Source organism: Asterias rubens, chromosome 13, assembly GCF_902459465.1.
Source record: "Asterias rubens chromosome 13, eAstRub1.3, whole genome shotgun sequence".
Taxonomy (NCBI): Eukaryota; Metazoa; Echinodermata; class Asteroidea; order Forcipulatida; family Asteriidae; genus Asterias; species Asterias rubens.
Window position 1 is genome coordinate 14,765,626 of NC_047074.1, and position 23,509 is coordinate 14,789,134.

Consider the following 23,509-nt stretch of genomic DNA (forward strand, 5'->3'; position numbering starts at 1 on the left):
AAATGTTTTTATTAATTTCATCCAAGTACAAACAAAGTTTTCAATTAAAATACCAATCAAATTTGTGGCAAAACAATAAATTCATAACGGAAAAATAAATGCACTACTTCTTGCACTGCGGAAGTTTACTTTGTTTATGATGAAAGTTGGTCCAGACGACGCTCAAATGTAGGTCACCGATAGAGGGCGCACTTTCTGTAAGCATGGACAGCAACTCGGGGACAAAACTAAGGTAAAATCGACGTTTTTCGATATTGTAATGAAGTTTGTATGTGATAATTAGCTGCAGTATACTTATAGCCACATTCACTTTTTATTTGGGTAGTAATCATTCAAACCATGAGTAGCTAACTTCAAAACGAACGGAGCGGGTAACACACTAGTGTCCGGAAACTAGACAATTTAAATAAAACGTTATTTAAAATATAATTGAATTGAATTGAATGGTTTATTCGTCAAGTATATAAAAATCAAATAATAATAACTTTAAGCTGAAAACTTACTCAAAATTTAACAGTTTCAAAGAGAAATACAGAAAATCTGGCTTGACACATCATCATACCTTCCATCACTAGACACTTCCTACCAGTTGTGTACTCATTCATCATAGACATTTACCGGTCCTACTAAAAGCCGACAACTCGCCGACAACGCCGACAACAAGTCCAGAGCGCCGACAACTCGCCGCCAACAAGTTTTAATTACCTCAAAAATGGCCAATAAACCATAGATGTATTAGAACTATATGTGTTCTGTAATATAAACATAAAGTTAATGGAAAAACTTCACAAAAAGTGTGAATTTTTAACCAGAAAAAAACTTCACTTGCACGAAAAGCGGTCGGACGCCATCTTGGCTTAAAAACCGTGTTTGGACCAGACCATTATGATACGGGTAGATTTAGCACTTGTCAACAACAGAGGGCGGGCTTCATGTGAAGACCTTCACTGCAGTGTGCACAGTGCATGACGCCCGCCCTCTATTGCTAAGTCTGACTCACCCGCATCATAATGGACTGGTCCGAACACGATTTTAAGCCAAGATGGCGTCCGACCGTTTTCCGTGAACATGCAGTTTTTTTTCTGGTTAAAAATTCACACTTTTCGTGAAGTTTTTACATTAAATTTATGTTTATATTACAGCACACATATAGTTCTAATACATCTATGGTATATTGGCAATTTTCGAGGTAATTAAAACTTGTTGGCGGCGAGTTGTCGGCGCTCTGGACTTGTTGTCGGCGTTGTCGGCGAGTTGTCGGCTTTTAGTAGGACCCACATTTACTGGTTCCGGATTTTTGGCTTGTTTTGAGAGACTCGTTGGGTTGGAGGAGAGGGTCACGCCTCCTATATATGGCTCTAGGCCTCCAAGGCCAAGGCCAAAGAAAGAGAGGTTTAAAAAAAACATTACCCGTGCTGTGATGTGTGTGACAATGACTAGACTCGTTAAAAATTGAGCGCCAAATAACGATTTCTCAACCTCAAGACTTTTCCAAAAGATAATCATTGGCATCTCCATGAACACTTCCTACCAGTTGTGTACTCATTCATCATAGACATTTACTGGTTCCGGATTTTTGGCTTGTTTCGAGAGACTCGTTGGGTTGGGGGAGAGGGTCACGCCTCCTATATATGGCTCTAGGCCTCCAAGGCCAAGGCCAAAGAAAGAGAGGTTAAAAAAAAACATTACCCGTGCTGTGATGTGTGTGACAATGACTAGACTCGTTAAAAATTGAGCGCCAAATAACGATTTCTCAACCTCAAGACTTTTCCAAAAGATAATCATTGGCATCTCCATGAACATCTTTAGTTAGATAGAAGCAAACTAAGTAAAATGAATTTCAGAACATGAAACAAAAAGAACAAGATTTGTATCAACCTGTTTTTGGGGGTCTTTTTTTCAGTCACAAGCAATATAAAGCCTTACTGAAGAAGCAAAAACGACAGAAGCAACGTCGAGCTACAGCCAGACTGCAAGAAGAGCTAGAGGTTAAAGCTTTGCCCCCAGAAGCCATCGCTGCTGAGGTGGCATCAAGACAAGATGAAGAAGAAGAGGAAAGACAACGACGAGACGAAGAAGAAAGGTTGGAAGAAAACAAAATTGAAAGAAGCTTTAAATAGTAGTTGATAGCAATGACTGTTAAGATAATGGTAAAGACATATCCAAAGTAACAGACCTGGTGTTTTCATAGAGTGTGCTGTATGCGCAATAAAACGTTTTTAATTTAAGTATGAAAATAACATTTGAAAAAGACTTGTCCTAGATTTTTGCTACATGTAAGGTTTTTAATTATCTTTTCATCTGGCGTGCAGGAAACGAGCCCATGATGCTTGGCTGGAAAGAGAAAGACTGGCTCAGGAGGACTTTGAAGTCAAAAGGAAGAAAGAGGAATCAAAGAAACAGAAATTTCGAGAAGAACAAGTACGTACATGTAGACACGCACGTCAACATTGGGAAAGAGGTTGCATGCATGAATAACTTTCTCTTTTAAGTTGCTAGTTTAAAAAAAAGCTGTGCTCATCCTTTTTGTTTATGCAAGTTAAAAATTCCAATGTGAAAGCCACTTTTGGTAAGGGGCTATGACAAAAGAACAAAACATTTAAGATGACTAAATTTTTGAATTAATATTCCTCTTAAGACTAGATTGTAAGATAAAGGGAATTGTTGAGCAGGCAGAGACTTCCAAATGGATGCAATACATGTAGGTGGAACGAAGCTGCTGTAATGGTACTTCGTTCTACATCTGAAGAGTGTGGGGGGAAACAAGCCGCCACACTGGTTGCACATTTATCATGAAAATATCTGTAGAAGAGACGGAGGCTGCCTACAGACGGTCTGAGACCTACTATATGGTGGGGAACTCTTCACCAACAAGATAAAACTCTCTGCACTTTATCTGAAAAAGATAATGACAGGCAGAAGCTCTGACGCAAACAAGACACCGATTTCCCCGAAAAGTTCCAAAACGTAAATCATGTAAAGCCTGTGTTTCAACAATTTATGTTATCTTACTGAGTAATGGGTTTGTTTACTTTGTCTATCTCCATAGCAACGCATCCAGGAGGAATGGGAGGCAAGACAGCAGATTGAGGATCAGAGTGTCAATAAGAAAGAGAAGGAGCTTGAGGTGACACTGATTATGCATCTCTGTTTGACGCTGATTATATATCCTAACAAGTTAACAAAACTCAAGTCTTGTTTCCAGTTTGTGAATCGAATGAGAAGAATGTTTATGATTATGTCTTTTTTATAATCAAGAAAAAAAACACCCAATATTTTTGTTTGTGTTGAGAACATCCCAAAGATGTATATTTTGTTAGGTTAGGTTTTCAAAAGCACCCTGTTTACCGATGTACATCTCTTTTGAGTAGTGTTGTTTCTGAGAAGAACCAGTGGTTGACAATTCAATGTTTCGTTCAGTAAGCTCTGAGTCTGATCTGCACATGGTCATCTAATTATATTCCTATTACATGTAGGCAAAGTTTTAAAAACTACTCGTGTTTTTTGTAAACACTTCATCAATGCCATCTGTTCTTTTTGTGTCAATTTTGTTCATGAATAATAATATTCGAGTGTGTCTTTAATAAGTTGTTGTTAAAACCTCTGTTCAGCTATTTGAACTATTGCCACCAAAATATATGGTGAAGTAGTTTTCAATTTGCTGAACCTCATTTATGGAGCAATCTCCCTCTACATTATCAAACAAGCTACTATCATCTCACATTTCAAGATTCTTTAAAACAAATCTGTTCAGTTCATCATATACATGTAATGCAAGTTTCTTTTTCTTCTTTGAAGCGCTTAGAGACTTTCTTCTGCAGGTGTTGGGTGATGTGTATAAAGTACAGTTGTAATTATTAGAATTGTTTTATTGTGAATCCCTTGTTTCTTAACTAGAAGATGCTCACATTATCAGCTAAGATGATTGGACGAAGGATTACCTCATTTCTTGATGTCAAACCATTGTATCTTTTACCAAATTTGAAATGAAGTAGATGTAGGGGAAAATATTGCATGTGTTTGTGTGTAGTTTCCCTTTAAAGGATTGTTAACTTTTCTTAATGGGGGTGAAAAAAATAAATTAGTCAACTAGGAAAGAAGTTTACACAGCCAGAATAATTTGTATTAATAACCAAAATCAGCTTGGCTTGTTTTTTAGATTTTCAGATAAAAAAAATTCATATCGAAGGGAAATATTTCACAAATGAAAATGGTTATTTGAACTTCAGATTAAGTAAGCTTTCAGACCAAAATTAAACAATGCTATTTGGAAATCATTACCAATCTTGTATACGATTGAATGGTCTGAGGGAGGGCACAAAGTCACTTTGGATACTAAGCCTGCACCATATACACATGTTTCAAGGTTGTTTGTTGAAAATTCATTCTGTCAAAGAATGACAATCCGATTTGTTTCAACTTGGTAACAGTCTTTTGCTCTTTGTAATAACTTAACCAGTATCTCAGACTTTTCATCTTCCATTGTCCAATGTGTGTCTCTACTTAGGATATATTGCAACAACTGGACAAGGAAATTACACAAGAGGTAAGAACAAACTTCTAAGTAAATATTTGTTTATTTTGATTTGATTACACAACCAACAGCAAAACTAGAACCAATAACAGGATGGATAAGAAACATTTTTACAGGTTTTTTAAAGAGTTTATAGGGTTCACTGTGGAAAAGAGTCTGTGTATAATTTCTGTTAGCGTGACACAAATTTAAATGACAAGGCGCCCCCAAACAAAGGTTTTGACAAAATGGGGAGACTACCAACATAATGGTGGATAGCTCAGGTGGTATTAGAGCATTGAAAAGATAATCCAGTTCAAATCTCGCTCTAGTAAATTTGTCTTTGTTCCACCCCAAATTAGTATTTTATACTTTTACTACTTTTGTTTGTTATTTTCTTTTAGGCTGACAAACCAACCCATAACCCAGAGGCTCCCCGGGGTCAGGCTCAACCAGCGAAACGAGATGTGTGTCCGTTCTATCTAAAGACTGGTGGATGTCGGTTTGGTGATAGGTGCGTGTAGATTGGAGGCACCCTCTTGATGTTTTTTAAAAACAGTTGTATACTTAACAATGGACATTTTGTATTCCCTCCTCAGCCTCAGCTTCAGCTCCACGTTAGTTTTTTAGTAAACATCTACATTTTTATAGGATTAAACCAATCAAACGACTCCAAAGGTGCCTTTAAGCAGCTCTATGAAATTGTGCACAGGGGCCAATAAATAATACTGTTTGACAAGTTTCTTTGCTAAACAAAAACTGGATGGGACACCAGTCACAATAATGTAAACCTAATGAAATTGTGGCTGGTAACTTGTTTATGTTGAGCAATACTTTTCTGTGCTGAGCAAAGTTTTGTGCTTACAGGGTTTATGGAATTGAGTCCTGGTCCCTGTAAAACATCAATCTGAATTGTCCTAATTGAATTCCAACAGGTGTTCACGGGACCATCCACAGCCAGAGAGCAGTACTACCTTACTCCTCCCCCATATGTACGTGGATTTCACAATGGAACAAAGCCATAGGGATGAGTACGATACTGACATGAGCTTGGAGTATGATGAAGGAGATGCTTACCTGAGATTCTTAGAGTTTTATGAAGATGTCTTACCAGAGTTCAAGGAGATTGGTTCATTAGTACAGTTTAAGGTAATAAGACGTCTTACCAGAGTTCAAGGAGATTGGTACATTAGTACAGTTTAAGGTAATAAGACGTCTTACCAGAGTTCAAGGAGATTGGTACATTAGTACAGTTTAAGGTAATAAGACGTCTTACCAGAGTTCAAGGAGATTGGTACATTAGTACAGTTTAAGGTAATAAGACGTCTTACCACAGTTCAAGGAGATTGGTTCATTAGTACTTTAAGGTAATAATAATTATATGGAGGTAATGCGCAAATCTTCATGAAAAAAATGAAGGGTGGCACAAAAGTAATGTTCTGAACAAGTAAAGAGAAAAACTCCCCGTTGTCCTTCAACCATGCCTGATATGTTGCATAGGGTTCCCCCCCACAACAAAAAATTCTCCCGTAACACAATCTTTTCCTCTTGTACGGACCCCCCCCCCCCCCTTTAAAGAATTCCTGAGATTACCAGGAGACAATGAAGACACGAAAGGAGAAGGGGTGGGTACACCATGCTACATATTGAGCACAAAATGGTTGTCCTGGTGCCTTTGTTTTATTATGAAAAACATTATTTGGAACTTACTCCTTTATTTGTGTTTTGATATCATTTATATTTGTAGGTTTGTTGTAACTGGGAGCCACATCTTCGTGGCAATGTCTACGTTCAGTTCAAGAGAGAAGAAGACAGTAGTAGAGCAAGAGAGATGTTTCATGGTCGATTCTATGCTGGAAAACAATTATCTTGTGTCTACACACCTGTTGCCAGCTGGAAAGCAGCTATCTGTGGTTAGATTTCTTTATTAACTATACTAATTTAAAGTCTATATAATTTCAAAGCAGAGTCCTTGCAACTTTTTTTTACTAGAGATATGTTTGTGAGAGAACTTCTTTCTTTTCGTCACTCTGAAAAAGTCCCCTTTATAAAGGTTGGGTCATAGATTTGTCTGACTCTGAAAAATGAGTGACCATAACAAGTTAACTTTGTAAGAAGCACTGCAGCTGTTGATAGTATTTTGAGAAACAAATTCCATTTTCAAATTATTATGTTTGGATTGTATACTTTTACATCCCAAAACATTTGAATCTTAGAAACGAACTATGCATGAAATGTTACTCAGATTTCTGGGGGTTGGTGCCCATTTTTGAATGTTGTAGCTAGAGATGTGTCGAGTACCTTCTGTCACCTCCATGTACTGGAATTGATTTGAAGTTTTGGTAAAAATACAGTGACAGTTTTCTCATCAAGTAACATGTATTCATCTGAAACTTGCAAATGAGACTTTTTTTGCCTCTTTCTTTTAAGAGATACAAATATAAAACTAATGCTTTTCTTTTCGTCATTCTCAAACATATAATTGCTTTTCATTTTTTTTTTTTTTTTTTATACAGGAATGTTTCATCAGAATAAATGCTCTAGAGGGAAAAATTGTAATTTTCTTCATGTCTTTATCAACCCAAGACATGAGTTTGCCGACGCAGACAGAGACTTCAAAACTACAAATCACTGGAGAGATCAGAGCCAACGAGGCTGGAGGTTCGGTAATGACAGGAGTGAAAGAGGTCAAAGAAGCCGTAGCAGAGAGCGAGAAAGATACAGAGATCATCATCGTAGAAGCCGCAGCCCAACTTGGGATAAAAGAAGATCAACAGATCGAAGAAGGAGTAGAGAAAGAGATCATCAAGGTTCAATAAGAAGTCGTAGATCAAGGAGCCGCGACAGATCAAGAGCTAACAAGTCTCGAAGTAGAAGTAGATCCCAGAGTCGAAGCCCTTCAAAGTCAAGGAGACACAGGTCCAGAAGTAGAAGCCCTACCAAGTCAAAGAGAAATAGGTCAAGAAGTAGAAGTAGGTCCCATAGTCGAAGCCCTACCAAGTCAAGGAGACATAGGTCGAGAAGTCAAAGTAGATCACAAAGTAGAAGCCCTACCAAGTCAAAAAGAAATAGGTCAAGAAGTAGAAGTAGGTCCCGTAGTCGAAGCCCTACCAAGTCTAAGAGAAACAGGTCCAGAAGTAGAAGTTGGTCACAAAGGAAATTTTCAAGAAGTCCAAGTCCATCTAGGTACCACAGGTCAAGTAGGTCAAGACACAGAAAATCCAGAAGTCGCTCAAGGTCTCGTAGTCCAGGCTTTGATAGATCTTCAGTTTATGGAACGTCGATCAAACGCAAATCAAAAGAACATCAAGAATCTTCCTCGGACACTGATGAGGTTTCTAAAAGTAGGAGTAAGAAGAAGCCCTCTAAAAAGTCAAAGAAGAGAAAGCGTAGCAACACCAAGGAGGAAGCAACCATTAAACTAGAACACATTGAGGAAATCAACCGGGAAAGTGACAATACTCGCAGTCCAGCACGCGAAGCATCAAGACCTGATAAGACTGTTGAACAATTTGCGGCAAAGAAAGAGGACGATTTTGAAAGAACACCAGCATCTTCAAGAGTCACTGCTGCAAAAATAGAAACTTTTGATGATTCATTATCATGTGTTGCCATAGCAACAGGAGATGCACATCCAACGGTTGTTCGAGGAGAAAATGTTTCAAGACATTGCTTGGATGGAGAAAGTGAGGACACTTCGGAATCTTTTGAGGAGAAAAAACCCAGGTATGACTAGGTATTGGGAAAGAATTACTCTTTCAAATGGTATTCATTTTGCTGTGTACTTGAGTAAAACCATGACCATTCCTTTTGCATTAATAATTACATCTGTATCTGTAAATACTTTCATTTTCAATTCATTGATTGATTCTGGTTGTTAAGCAGAAAAATTAACTTATTCTAGCCAAGAACCCATTGGAGAGAAGACAGTGAAACGTTAAAGTTTAGATGTGGGAGAAAAACCCCAGAGAATTATACCAGTGAAAACCCACAAAGTTGGGTAGAGACTGAAACCCAATTCTATGAAGTGCCCCCTATGTGATGTGCGATTCAAACAGTGGTCCGAGAGATGCAAACAATATACAAGACACCATTACGACAACCTTGTGTCAGTTTTGGAAAGGTGAAGGGCCTTGGAAAAAGGCAACTCTCTGAGGATTTGATATGATTTTGATAGTAACATTTCAAAGGGAACAGAGACAATGAACAGGGGGTAGCGGTGGCAATTGACTTTATAATGCCCCTTGAAGCGTCAGCTAGCTCCGGTTTGAATAACTCTTCCATTTCTAAAACTGCTGAAACTGCTGAAGGCGATTGATACAAGAAGATTTGGCCTAGTGACCCCACCCATTCTGGAAACACTTGAGTGGGAAACATAGTGAAGATTTTGAGATCGCATACTATAATAAATTTGTTAAATTCTTCAAATTAAGCTGTGGTGGAATAAAATATTGTTTTGGTCTGTTGAACTCATCAGGTCCACAAGCTTGGAACGACAGATTGAAACTCGTCCAAAGAGTCGTAAGAAGAAACGGAAACATAAAAAGCAAAAGCACAAAAAAGACAAATCATCACCTACTCATACCATGGAAAGGTAATCTTTCAACTCGAAGTGGTGCAAGACGCTTCGGAAGTTTAGACAAGAAAGACAAATCATCACCTACCCATACCATGGAAAGGTAATCTTTCAACTCGAAGTGGTGCAAGACGCTTTGGAAGTTTAGACAAGAAAGACAAATCATCACCTGTAATCTTTCAACTCAAAGTGGTGCAAGACGCTTCGGAAGTTAAGGCGCATATTGTTTTGTTTGGCCTTTTTGTAAGAATAATGGAGAACTTTATGAAACCTCTGAACCCCTATAAATAGGCCAACCTGCTCACACTCTTCAGTCTCCTGACGATACCCCTCTCCATTCGCTGGACTTTTGGCCCAAAAAGGGTCTCTCGGTTCGGTCACTAACACCAGCACCCACGAGCCGGCTTGCTCCGAACTTGACCCGTTCTCTAGTGGAAGCACCCTATGTGTATTCTAACTCAATTTCACCGAAGATTTCACTTCCTTCAAATAACTACATGTACGTTCATTTCGCTACCTCGTTGCGTGGAGGCTACGATTTTCACCTCAAAGGTAACTAAGGTAAAATAAATCACTCTGAATTTTATTTACCAGTACTGAACATCTATTTTATTGATAAGTGAACATTATACTGTACTTATAAATGTATTGCAGTTTCACAAGTAATGTGGTCAAGGATCTCTTTTCTCTCACAGAAGTGTTTTCTTTAAACAGATTTGTACGAAAAAATTTACTCCATTTACTTTCTCTTGAAAGGGAAGAGTTGACTAGAAGTGGGTCATGTTCAATTGTTGGTAGAAAATAAAAGCACTAGTTGCAGCTGTTGATAGTATCCATCTTTTTGAGAAAGGATTCTTTTTGATGATTTAATAATATGGTTTTAATACTTAAAACATAATAACACTTTATTAAAGGCAGAGCACAACACATAAAAAAAAATCATAAAATACACCCTTTTCCCGGATTGTGCATAAATTGTAAATAAACGATCAAACTTACTCCTAAAATGATTAACCAGGCAAAAAGAAAACAAGGCCACTCATCCGTTTGTTGGTTTGTTCGTACAAAAAATATAAAGAAGGATTACACATCATCTAATGAAACAAGAAAAACACAAGGAAATTGGAATTGAACAGCATTAAACCAGGAAGCAACTGACCAAACAAAGGATGGTGCGCCTAGAAAAAAGACAATAGTGAAACAAAACGCCTATCATCAAAGTTGGTCCTTTAAAAAAGTAGGAACATTTGATTGCTTACCAGTATGAGCTTTATAGACTTGCCAGGGTACTATAAATAGGCATGATATTTGATCGATGGAAAAAAAGGAGTTTTTGAGAAAGAGGCAATTTTTTCACTCAAATAAAAAAAATGACTCCAGCTGAAGCCTTTTATTATGCATTTGAAATCACACAAAGTAATGCAACAAGGGTGTTTTTCTTTCATTATTCTCTTGTGAATTTGATGACCAATCAAGAGCCAAAATATGTTGGTATACACCAAGTGAAAATACTGGTCTTTGACGATTACCAAAGGTGTCCGATGCCTTTAAAGAATTTGAATGTTTGTTCCTATATCTATGCCAGCAAGTTTAGCAACATGTTCCCCTTCTAGTTTAAGGAGTATCCAGTTTTCCTTTTCAGTGGCATTAATAGCATTGAAACGCTTGTAGAACTGTATGGCTTTCTCATTGAAGCTTCGAGTTATCCACTCCATACGACAACTACTAAATGCTATCTGTATTAAAAAAATAAAATTAAAAAAACAATCATGCTAGAATGTATGGTGCGTTAGAAAGGTGGGGGGGGGGGGACATGTCCCCCTGTAGAGGGGGTTAACTCCAAAACCATCATCTTTTAAACCTGTAAGAAATACATCGAATGATTAGTACTATTTCCTGTGCCATATTGGGGTAGGGTTGTGAAGCTGCTTATTAGTTTTCAATAAAGTAAGAAAGGTTCGTGACAGTTCGTGGCGAAGACGATTTAAGCAACCAGCAGGCTTGTTCTGTCACCATAAAAGGACACCCAAATGTGCGTGGTGTCACATCATACCAGTTCGTGGAAACCTTGATTCAGCGCGCAACCAGATTGTGGAAACATAAATTTTGTGTCACTTTTGAGGTTTGTGCGCGCCGTATAAGTTGTTAACAAAAATATTGAACCTTTCACGTGTGACAGTTTGTAGCGACGGAATTAAGTTTCAGTTTGGGTGCAAAGTTCTACAGCTATCATCTAGGCTGTACACTGGTGCTCATCAGCAAATTCCACTTCTGGACTTCTAGTAAATTGAGCTGAAGACTAGATGCGCGAGAAACAGGAGGAAAGTTATACACAAAGTTCCAATGCCCCACCATCGTAATTAATACATTAATAAAGCTCCTGGAGCTTTGAAAACTTCATGTAATTTGAGGCCTCGCTTCCAATGTTCTAAACTAAGCTGAAAACTAAAGAAAAACTCAAAGTTGTTTTGAACACAATCACTGTAAATAATAACTCTCATGGGCCTATTGACTGAACTAAACGATTCTTACGATTTTAGTCTACTAGTTAGTTTACCTTTCTCTGTGTTTTCAACAATTTCATCTGGATCTTCACCCTCAAATCTAACAAGCTCTTTGGTTAGTTCCACTATATCTTTACAATCTTCGGCGGTCGCCTGACGTATAATGTAATGAAAATCCATAATTTCATTTACAAATTTAGGAGTATATTGAGCACTAGATAGTCAGTGCTATTGTCAAGTTTTCACCCATAGGTCATGCTATGCCCTGCTTTTCCGGGCCCGCTATTTTTTCCCCCAAACGACATTGAAATGATTCGGTGAAAGAGCAGGCCAATTTCATTATGACGTATACCAATCACAGAGGCAGGGGAAAAATATTGCAATGTTGTTTGGAAAAGAAAAAAAATCGCTCTCGGTTCAGGGCGAAGACTAGTCACGTTCCGGTCCTATTATTTGCGCATGGGTGACGTTCGACTGTGGAATACACGTGATTATAAATGTGAATCTAAAGGAATGTATATTTAGGGACCAATCAATTTTTAGATTTAAAATTCAATCTAACATTTGAATTTTAAATGCTTCGGATTTTTTTTTAAATCTTAAAATTGATTGATTGGTTTCTCAAATTAGCCTACAATCTTTTAGATTAACATTTTAATCCCTCCCATTAAAAATGGCGATTACTAACCAGTAATGCGGCCTTGAACTCATTTGTAACCAGGCTATCTGAGCATGACGATCGCATCTGAGCATGACGATCACTGGTTAACAATAGCCGTTCATGGTAGAAACTCCAGAGTGAGTTCCAGACAGAAAAAAATACAACAATGTCATATCTTGTTAACGCACATTGATAAGCAGTAGGCCCCTACGCTGCGTTTGTTGATGTGTACAATCATGAATCCTACCTCCATGGTACAATGTATGTACCCGTCTCAGGCCACACGTTGTTTTGTGTTTTCAATCCACGTATTTGCAAAATATGTCATTTAAAAGAAGAATTTACTTTCAGTTGTGCGAAATCCGTTACAAAATGTTCTGCAAATGACAACACCCCCTGAACTCATTGCATATTTTGTTCACCAAAACACAAATGGTGTTTTTCTGTAAAACAAAATTTCAATGTGTAGCAACACTTTCTTTAATATCAACAAATATTACTCATAAATACTAATGGCATCAACCAAGCTACAAAATACTGCATCTGACTTCCTCTTTTAAGATTTTAAGAAAATTATATAATAATTTATTTCATATTTTCAATTTTAAAATCATCATACCTTTGATCTTGCTATTCTTATTAATTGACCATTGTTAGTTGCATCATGATGCAACTTGCTCTCTAATTTCATGTCTCCCTGCATTGTTGTTGAACAATACATTTACCACTTTTATGGTCCAGTAACCCTTCCTTTCATTCTAAACATCCTTTGTCCTCGCCCACTTTCCAATGGAAGTGCCCTTTGCAAAATGAAAATGGCCTTGCCCTCTGAAAGATGAAATTCCAGGCCTGACTTGGAAAAGCCATACTCGAGCTGCCTGTGGACGACCGAGTGAGTGAGTGAGTTTATCTCTGTACTTTTATTCTTGAAATGTCATGTTTCGAGCTATGCTGATTATGCCATGGAAGGGTCGTGCCGCTGTTAATAACAAAATAAATTATTTAGAGAAAGGATTTGCATCAAGGTAATTATGTTTTGGATAATTTTTCACCCCGATACTTTTGAATCCTAGTTGAGACAATTCATGAATGAGTTGTCTCTCATATTTCTTAGGGTCGGTGTCCATTTGGAAATGCTGCGGCCAGAGCAATGAGGTAGGTACCAGCTGTCACCTCGCTGAATGTGGATAGATTCACCATTCTTGTTTTGTGTTGTTTTCTCAGTCGACACTTGGGCAAATGAAAAAATCAGGGATTGTATCATTCTTACTTTCACAACAACTTCTTTATAAAAGAAATTGAATGTTTGACCCTGGTCCGTTATCCATGCTAGCGACGATGTTAGCAAAGTGCTCTCCTTCTAGCTTAAGTAGCTTCCAGCTTTCCTTTTCTGTGGCATCAATGGCATTGAAACACTTGTAGAACTGTAAGGCTTTGTCATTGTAGCTTTGAGTTAACCACTGCATACGACAACAACTACTCTCAAGTGCTATCTGTGTTAAAAAAAAGAATACACACCACACTGGTTAAATAGATTGTTTCGACAGTACCAGGTCAATGAATCACACGCTTTAGTTTTTATGCCACTATTTGTTTCTTTGATAAATCAAACACATTGTCTACTTTATGGAGAAACAGTCGGAATATTGAAATTATCCCATTTAGAGCTGAGCTTATAAAATGTAACACTTTATTCCTGACAATCTTCATCATAAGGCTGGACAGCCACTTCAAGGGTACACTGTATGTGAGGGCTTCCAACAGAAAACAAACTGTCACCAGAGGCATGTTGCCACCTATTCCTGGGGCTGAAACAGGGTTACCCACTACTCAGTCCGTAAGGATGTAGGTATGGGTAACATCCACAAGGAGCCTAGCCAGGCCTGGCCTAGCTAGTAGACCAGATTGCACTACCTTCCCAACTTTATGATTACATTTAAGGCTCCCCTTTTATTCTCCACACCCAAATATATGCACAAATTTAGCTCAAACTCTCCTCTAAATAATAATAATAATAATAATAATAATAATAATAATAACAATACAGCATTTGTAAGGCCCACTTTCCTGTAGACCATTCAAACACACCTGGTGTAAGTTAAGTTAAAATGATGTCGGGAAAGCAAGCATGAACAAGTGTGTTTTAAAGTTAGTAAACAAAAACAAACGTAGACCAAAGACCTTAAAATGATCTTACCTTTACTACTTTGGAGTAAAGTGCCTTTCCAACACCTTTTCCTGACAAACGAAAAATAATACACATCTCTTATTGTAAAAAAAAACAAGGGAAGTATAGTACATAGCACATGAAACTAATACATACAAAACTACAAAAAAACAGTTGCTGCTGAAAAATGGAGATGTTGTGTATTTCCCTGAGGTTGCTACTTTCAAGAAGTGAATTCCAGAGCCATAAGTGCTGTGCTGGAAAAACACCTGTCCCCGTTGCTGGCTATACAAGACTGGGGAACAAGGAGCATGTTGCTGGTCAATCTCAGACCTGGTCCCGTATACCTTCTGTTTAATACTGGTAATTTATTTAAGCCTCACCTCGGTGTTCTTGACTGACATAAAGGTCCTCCAGATACATTATCTTTCCTTGCCATGTACTGTACGAATTAAAATACATGGCATATGCTATGACTTTTGATCTATGATCACCAACTTCTTTAGGCGTCTCTTCTGTTGCTTCTGCCACCAGACATTTGTAGAGGGGGTTAACTCCAAAACCATCATCTTTTAAATCTGTAAGAAATATATCAAATTGTGAGTATTATTTATTTAATGTCCCTGTGGTATATTATGGGGGGGGGGGGTGAAGCTGCATATTGATTAATTACTGTACTGACCATTCTTTTTTAAATAAAGAGTACCTCACCCTCAGTTAATACTAACTAGGTCTAGCTAGTAGTATGTAAATACCCCTACAAACTACTGTAGTTAGATTAAGGTTTGTTCCGATATTGTCTCCATAAATTCGTAGGTCATCATCATGAACAAAATCCTATTTGAAACTCTTGCCCTTCACGTTATGCACCTACAGTTCCTTTTAGAAACTGGACCCGTGCAAAAACTAGGCTATAGGGCTATGTGTTATCTGTCTGTATCTGTATACGCCGCAGAAACCAAAACTGGCATAAATGCAACGGGTGAGAGAGAGGGTGTACAACGTAGATTTATTTGTATTCTCGCTCATCATCAAGCAAGACGTGGGTACAGAAAATCCACTCTTTTTCAAATTTCATGATTAACATGTTTGATTCTAGAAAATCAGTGATGTAAGTGTGACTTACTCCTAACTATGGCCTTGGTTTCGCTATCATCTCCCGTAATCCGTAAGCAATAGCGGAATGAACCTCATAGTTCTAGGAGTAAGTGTGACTATAGTTGACCGAGTATGACTGAGGGTCCAGCCATTCTGAACTAGCCCTTACACAGCAAGTAAGTAAAATAATTGTAATGCTCCAGGAAGGGTCGCACGGTCTTTGACCCTTCATTACTACTGCGTACTGGAGAATTACCATTGTAACTAAACTAGTACTGGCTGCTCCTACCCCCCCCCCCCCCAATACACGGTACGGAAAAGTTTCCGTATGGCGCCACCACTTTTTCATTAGATATGAAATAAATAGTATCTAATTTACCTCAAAGTTATCCCAAATGAATGCCATATAATAATAAAGTAAATATATCGATACTTCCCTTAAAAAAATAGTAATTTATAAATAAAAAGTGTACCTTTCTCTGTAATTTTAACAACTTCTTCTGGATCTTCACCCTCGAAAACAGCAAGCCCTTTGATTAAACTCAATATATCTTGACAATCTTCAGCTGCCGCCTGTCGTACAATGTATTGAAAACCCATCATTTACAAACAAATTTAGCAACACATGTGAAGTGCACGGCGAGCATTCACACAACTCTAGCAAAAGCAGTTAAATATCCCCGTTTGTCTAAACTAGTCAGACTTCCCACGCTTGGTGTCCTGTTCTATGCTGTGGTTTAGCAAGAACAGAGGGGACTAGACTGGACCACAGCACTCAACTCTTGGTGGCGCTATAAACGATATTTCCCCCGTGTTTTTCGAAACAAGAATCGTACGCACACTCCATGGTAATTACCATAATCACAAAATTAGGACACAATGATTAGGATATTTTTATGCATGGGAGAGGGCCGGTGTCCCAGGATCTGTCTAGGAGAGTGTCCGAGAAAGAATAACCTATCAATGAGATTTGTAAAAAAAAAAAACATAATACATAGCGGCATGTGATTCTTTTTACTTTTGTATTCACTTTGCCATTTATTTTAAAGACAATTTTATTTCATTTCATGGAATGTACAGTTTTACATACAGACAAACAGTGCATCGTGGCAATGGCATTTGTGTAGCAATGAGCCTCACTGAAACAATAAAAAAAAAAATAATAATAAAATTGTGAAAACAAAATAAAATAAAAGCAGACGGTCTCAGGCGGAGGCCGAACGAAAACAAATAAGTTTAAAAGTAATAAGTTAATTTAAAACCTGCACTATTTAATGCAGTCTACAAAATACTAAATGTCTGTCTTTTTCCCGCATTGCCCATACAAAAATGTTCTATAGAATAATATAAACATATTTCTATTATGATCCCTATTGAGTGGTCAATAGAAATTCTTTTAAACATTTTTTAATTTGGTTTATTGTATAGAGTTTCTACAGAGTTTCTATAGAACGTCTCAGCTCTGTTTAGAAACAGGAAATTCTATAGAAATGCGTGCGCTCTATAAAACTAGTTCTTTAGAGTTTGATAGAACTCCTTTATAAAGCATTCTTTAGAATAATAGAACATAATTTTCCTAGATACGGAGATGTAAAGATGTTAATAAGTTAAAATGTAATGATCCACAAAAACATATACTTCAAAATTGTGTGGTTTTCCATTAACTAACCAATTACTAGAAAACCACGGAAAACCACACAATTTTAAGGATTATTAGTGTAAATATTACATTTTACTTTTTCCAAGCAATCATTTTCATTTCATAACAAGCGCTTTTATAGCAAGTTGTCCCTTCAACGAACAACCAAACAAGCCGCAATGAAGCAAGTCTTCAAACAAACTTATGCATCGATGTGCTACAAAAACAAGATAATTATGTCACAGCACTAGTTTATTTATTACTCATTACAATATCACTATTTTGGCAAAAATAAATGGCAAATTTACTTCCTGCCTAAACACTAAATTTCAACGGAAGTACAGCCTACCTCCTTACAACACTTAAAAAATAAAATAAAAAAAACGATTGTCTGAAATGTTAAACACACTGGACACCTTTGGTAATTGTCAACACTCTAAAAAATATATTAGTCAAAACAACGCTAATTAGTCGTATGAGACATGATTTTGACTAACTTGCATCAAAATCATGCCCCTTATGACCAATTAGCGTTGTTTTGACTAATATATTTTTACAGTGAAAGACCAATCGAAGAAAAAACACCCTTGTCAGATGAAGTTGTGTGCTTTCAGATGCTTGATGCCGGGACCTCAAATCTAATTCTGAGGTCTCGAAATCAAATTCAGATATTTCAGTGGAAAATTGCTTCTTTTTTGAAAACTATTTTACTTCAGAGGGATCTGTTTCTCGCAATGTTGTATACTATCAACAGCTCCCCATTGCTCATTACCAAGTAAGTTTTAAGCTTACAATTATTTTTAGTAATTACCAATAGTGTCCAGTGCCTTTGATGCTAAAGAAAACAAAACAACTATGTTTAAAATTTCAAGATATTGGATATGTTTTCAGATCCCTAGAATTACTTCTTTCGAACAACAGATTGATGTGCGCATGATGCTAGAAGTGTGAAGCTTTAATTGAAAACACTTAAGGTGGTTAAGAGATAATTCAAGTTTTGCAACATTACCAACTTTAGGCTTTAAATGGTTCAAATAAAAATCCGGCAAAACTATTTGCCATATTTCAGAGTGTTATGTTAAACACAGTATAAACCGCCCCGACAAAACAATTATAATTAAAAATAAATAAACAAATAAAAAAATTTCTTTGTTCACCCCCCTCCCAACATAAATAAATTCATAACTGTAGACTGTAAATGTACATGTATTTCCTCAAAGTATGAATAACTTTAAATAAGGCGCTTTCTGTGTGTCTGATTCCCTACTTGCAATGATGACTAACACATTGATGGAATAAAGAGCGCCAAACCATAACCTTGATGAACCACACTTTGGTAAAAGATTTACAGCATGATGGCCACACTATACTTTCTGCTATTTTTTCAGTTACAAAGTAATTTGCAGTTTAAATCTAGTTACAGTACCATTGGAGAGCAGTGCCTTAAATCCATCAATATCCAATGCTGTATTTCAACAAACTCATTACCAGTCATTTTTTATGATTTTTAATTCTGATAGATTTAAGAAGATTGTAAGTGAAAATGTCTGGGGTGACAGTTAATCTGTAATTCAGTGCAAAATACATGTATGGCAAAATGTGTGTAACTTAAAGGCACTATGTTTTGCCATCATTTCAATAAGTACATCAACATATACAATCTTTTAGTTTAAAATAAAGATCACAGAAACAGTTATGCACACACATTATTGTATAAAAAAAAAAAAAATAAAAAAATAAAAACATTCTCAGTACAACAAATATTTAAATATATGGAACATTCTGTTTTGTAAAATATGAAAAAAATATGCAAAGTACTTTTTACAAAATGTATTTATTTATTGGTGGGATGTTGTTGGATCTTTTGGTTTGAGATAATGTACATGTGCAGCAATTGGATCTGGGTTGAGGTTGCAACTGGTAACAATTAAACTTCTCAACATAAAAAAAAACCAGGCTGTTATGTTGATCACAAGGATGGACTTTAAAAATTATAGACACAGTGTTTAGTACAATCAGAAACATATATAAATGTCTAATTAAAGGAATGATCATCGTTTGGTTTCTTTAACATAGTGCTGATTTAAAGGCAAAATCATCAATAAGGAAGAAAAAAGTCACAAGTGAAAGTTTCAGGTGAATATAGTGTCTACTTGCTGAGAAAACATCACAGTATTTTCATCATGAACATCAAGTCAATCGATGGTGACATGACAGCGAGTACTGACCACATCTATGGCTACAAACTGACACCACAGGAATTTAAATCTCTAAAATATCAGCTCTTGGTGACCTTAAGAGATGCAAATTTATTTCTTTTTAATCAATGGACACTCCTGAGACCAAACGATTTTGCAGGATGCTTGATGCTTACAACCAATACCATAATTACAACAAAGAGGATTTCCGATAGATTTCTTTTTATGGTCACTACCACAGTACAGTATGTAACGCAATAATTTCAGAGACAGTTCGCGGGAATGTAGAATGAAGTTTCACAAATATAAATATATGAAATTTAAGTTTTTATTTATTTCCATGATTGTCACACAGCATGCACTAATTACTGCTTACATGAGCTTAATAAATCTTGTTCAAGAAACTTCAACAAACAAATCACAAACAAAACGGTGCACACCTTTAAAAAATAACAATAAAAACTAGAATAAAAACAAAAACAAAGTGTTGTTTTTGTTACTTGTTTTGGTCCGATTCAAATAGTAGAAAAATAAATATGGTATAATACCACAATCAGTATCTTCCTGGTGTACATAATTACAAGCTGGCTTGCCATCAAGGCCCGAAATGAAGAATAAAACAAACATTTTTGTATGACAGAACCTCACAATCCAAAACTATCTTCAACCGTAATCTGATTTCAATGAACTTCTCTTATTCTACATTAGATGCGAGCCATGTTTAAATGTTTTTTTCTGTGTGGCTTCTGCCTATCTCTCTTTTCATTCTTTCCATTTCACCTCTAAATTTGTTTTTCCCCTTGACACCCTCTAACCTCCTCACCTTGACGCTATTTTTACCAAAGTTCTTTTGATTAAAGGGTAATAGATTCTAGGAAAAAAATCCTTCATTTTAAGAAACATGGAGAGAAACTGATGACTAGAGCAAGCTAGTCGAAACGTTGAGACCAATTCAAGAACTGACTCTGCAGTAGTACAGTTAATTATGATCCTATATGCTAAAGTAGAAGTCCCAGCCAATTTCCTATACCTTTCACCCGGGTAGTAGTTTAAAAAGCAGGACAGTTCTTTTCAGAACTAAGAAGTCTCCTATCATCCGATAAATCTACTCCGCTGTAGTAGAATAAAGAGAGACAGTTCTCTAATATAAGAACAAACTCTACCTGGCAAGTAGATACACACATAGTGTTACCGCAAACCAACTAATAAGGATAGAAACATTCCATAAACTACTCTCCAGCTGCAACGCTTCTCACCAAGTAAGTGCTTAGAGTCATTCATTTTTGGAGTCATGACCAATCTACGACCCTACCTTTAAGTACTGAAAAATCAAGTTTGGAATGAGGTCAGTTCATCTATATCTTATCACATCTAGAGGCTGCAAGGTTCGATGGACTCGAATTCCCAAAAAACATTTTGGTATTAAAGTTTTAGTCTGTTCATACTTGTATAAAAATTGTCGTTCTCACACACAGTTGTTTCATAGTAAATTTGAACGGTGAAGTACTTTATTATCATCTTTGGCTTGTGTCTAATTTATTGTACCATTTGCTCCGTTGTCAGTGAAACGAGTTGAAGTTATGATCTCCGATGGGACTTTGTCTGAAAAAAAAGAAAAAGAAAATTTAAAATACAAATTATAATCAGAAAAAAAGAGAGAGAGAAAAAAAAAAAAAAAAAGTTGCTGCCTCTCCCAACCCCCTCCATCTCTGTTTGAAATGCCACTATGACATCAAGTAAATGCACTGATCAAGTTTAGCATATTCATTGTTTATTTATTTAATGTTTTAAAGGCAGCGGACACTATTGGTAATTAAAAATAAAATAAAAATTAGCATAAAAACTTACTTGGCTACAAGTAACTGAGAGCTGTTGAAAGTATAAAATATTGTGAGAAACGGCTCCTCTAAAGTAATGTAGTTTTCGAGAAAGAAGTAATTTTCCACGAATTTGATTTTAAGACCTCAGATTTAGAATTTTAAACTGAGAAGTCTCAATCCGATAAATCTATTCCGTGGTAGTAGAATATATAGCAGGACAGTTCTCTAAAGAACAAACTCTACCTGGCAAGTAGATAAACACATGGTGTTACCGCAAACCAAATAATATTTATCATGATTAATAAGCTGACTTACTTGCTTCCATACTCAGTGAGTCGTTTCCTCATCTGCTCATACTGTTTATGTTTCTGCTCAAGGGCTAAGATCTCAGACAGAAGAGAACTAACCGTAGAAAAACACGTCTTAGGATCTTCAATACTGATGGGAGATGTATTTGATGGGATGCCTTGGTAGACAGCTTGTGTTGCACAGGCATCTTGAGTTTATCAAAGGAGAAATAAAATAAAATGTTGCAAACTGCTTACCAATTTAAAGGACATTATGGTATCAATGCAATAGTAAATGGCCCGACGTTTTGACCCTCGCAGAGTCTTTCTCGAAGGCTAAAAGAAAGACTTTAGAAAGACAATTCTACAAGGGTTAAAATGTCAGACTATTAATTACATATTGCAATATCAAAGGGGTGCATGGACAAGATTATCAACAGCTACTTGAGTGAACAATCAGGAATGCTACTTAAACTTGTTTATAATGTGTTTATTTATTACTGAACCTGAATGTTGATATTCTTACACTTCTGAATGTTTTGTAATTATCAATCAAATCACTACGCACAAACCTCAAGGTTTAAAAAACCTATTGTAGCAGTTCTTTGAAGTGAAATGTGTCTGACAATGTACCATCCCATCCGAAGCTGCTGTACTTACCAAGAAAGTTGTTCTTGCCATAAATTCTCAGGAAACCTTACTAAACATATACATTACCTGTTGATAACTCAGTATTGTAATGACTGACTTTGAAAAGCAGATATATAACATCAAGAATACCAAGGGGTATAATCAAAGGAATAATCAGTTGGGGTTTGGGGTTTATTGGATATTTATTGGCTCCTTACCTTGTAATGAGTGAAGTCTCTGTATTTGTGCCATGAATAATCGCTGGATTCTTTCAACCTCTCTGTCAGGGTCAATGTCTAGTGTAATGGTTATAGGTAGACCACTGCAAGGAATTAAGAACACATAAGTATAAATTAACCAGTTGGGAACATGACTGGTTATAGGTAGACCCCTGCAATCAATTCAAGACACACAAGAAATAAACCACTAGGGAACACAACTGGGTAAATGGTTCAATAGTTTGGGGTTGAATAAAGAAAAGGTGAGTAGGACTTGAGCTGCGACCTCCAGATTAACAATGCCGGCACTCTGACTTGTGAGTTATGTAGCCAGTGACCTCCAGATTAACAATGCCGGCACTCTGACTTGTGAGTTATGTAGCCAGTCAGAGGCTTTCAACCTGTATCTGTGTATTGGCAGGGATCACACCCACGTTTATAATACAACCTGTGAAGTTGCACCTGACAGTCCAGGTTGCCCGGTGCAGCGAAGATATTGACAAAATAGGGCTACATAGGGCCGACATTATAAGTTATCACACAAGCCCGAGTGGAATACGGAAAAATATAGCGCTTCTGCGTCCCATATCCAACGAGGCCGTTAACGCGCGCTATATTTTCCGTATTTCCACGAGCGCGCGTGTGATAACGATTTATCTTCAAGCAAACTTGGCGCGTGACATACAACACACAAGACGCATGGTAGTGATATTAGCCGCGCAATTAATAGGTTTTTATCACCACTCCATTCTGCCAATCTGATTGGAGGATTAGCACGTACTTAAAGATAAAGTGCTATATAACTCACTGACACATTAATCTGGAGGTCACAGGTTCAGGTCACACTCCAGTTAATTATTCTTTGTTTAACCCACAATTAAAGACACACAATAACAATAATAGGCCTCAATAATGAAGGTCTGGGTTTCTCTATATTATCAGGCTGTGGCCATGGAAGCTGTCATGAATTATTAAATAGGTTGTGAATTAAAAGAAAACAAAACTTACCCGGTTACTTGTTTACATCCCTGGGCAGTCTCGATCATGGATTTACAACTGTCATGAACAGAATGAACAGCAAAATAATAATACTTGACTTTCACGTTAGTTGGCATTTATAATAATAACAATAATAGTAATGTTTGCGGTAAGACTATGTAATGATAATCTCTTTATAAGTGGGGATGATTCTGAATAA

General features: G+C 36.8%; 3 protein-coding genes across 3 annotated transcripts in view; 1 reads left to right on the top strand and 2 right to left on the bottom strand.

The window, feature by feature from the left end:
• Positions 1-162: 162 nt before the first annotated feature.
• Positions 163-9,921, top strand: LOC117298546 (U2 small nuclear ribonucleoprotein auxiliary factor 35 kDa subunit-related protein 2-like). The gene is made up of 10 exons (XM_033781858.1): positions 163-232; positions 1,904-2,083; positions 2,313-2,421; positions 3,050-3,127; positions 4,508-4,546; positions 4,918-5,027; positions 5,449-5,662; positions 6,261-6,426; positions 7,030-8,239; positions 8,991-9,921. Exons 1-10 carry the CDS (start codon positions 204-206, stop codon positions 9,109-9,111), a joined length of 2,256 nt encoding a protein of 751 aa, XP_033637749.1. The 5' UTR covers positions 163-203; the 3' UTR covers positions 9,112-9,921.
• Positions 9,922-13,033: 3,112 nt separating this feature from the next.
• On the bottom strand, positions 13,034-16,189 carry LOC117298987 (diamine acetyltransferase 1-like). The gene is made up of 4 exons (XM_033782387.1): positions 15,993-16,189; positions 14,805-14,999; positions 14,452-14,492; positions 13,034-13,747 (listed from the first exon to the last, which is right to left on the bottom strand). Exons 1-4 carry the CDS (start codon positions 16,120-16,122, stop codon positions 13,541-13,543), a joined length of 573 nt encoding a protein of 190 aa, XP_033638278.1. The 5' UTR covers positions 16,123-16,189; the 3' UTR covers positions 13,034-13,540.
• Positions 16,190-20,482: 4,293 nt separating this feature from the next.
• Positions 20,483-23,509, bottom strand: part of LOC117298475 (ras GTPase-activating protein 3-like) — a 62,477-nt gene continuing 59,450 nt past the window's right edge. The window contains exons 21-24 of the mRNA XM_033781752.1: positions 23,320-23,367; positions 22,312-22,415; positions 21,492-21,672; positions 20,483-20,958 (exon numbers count right to left, since the gene is read on the bottom strand). Of these exons, the coding sequence (XP_033637643.1) occupies positions 20,916-20,958; positions 21,492-21,672; positions 22,312-22,415; positions 23,320-23,367 (376 nt within the window). The 3' untranslated portion in view covers positions 20,483-20,915. The remainder of the gene's footprint in view (positions 20,959-21,491; positions 21,673-22,311; positions 22,416-23,319; positions 23,368-23,509) is intronic.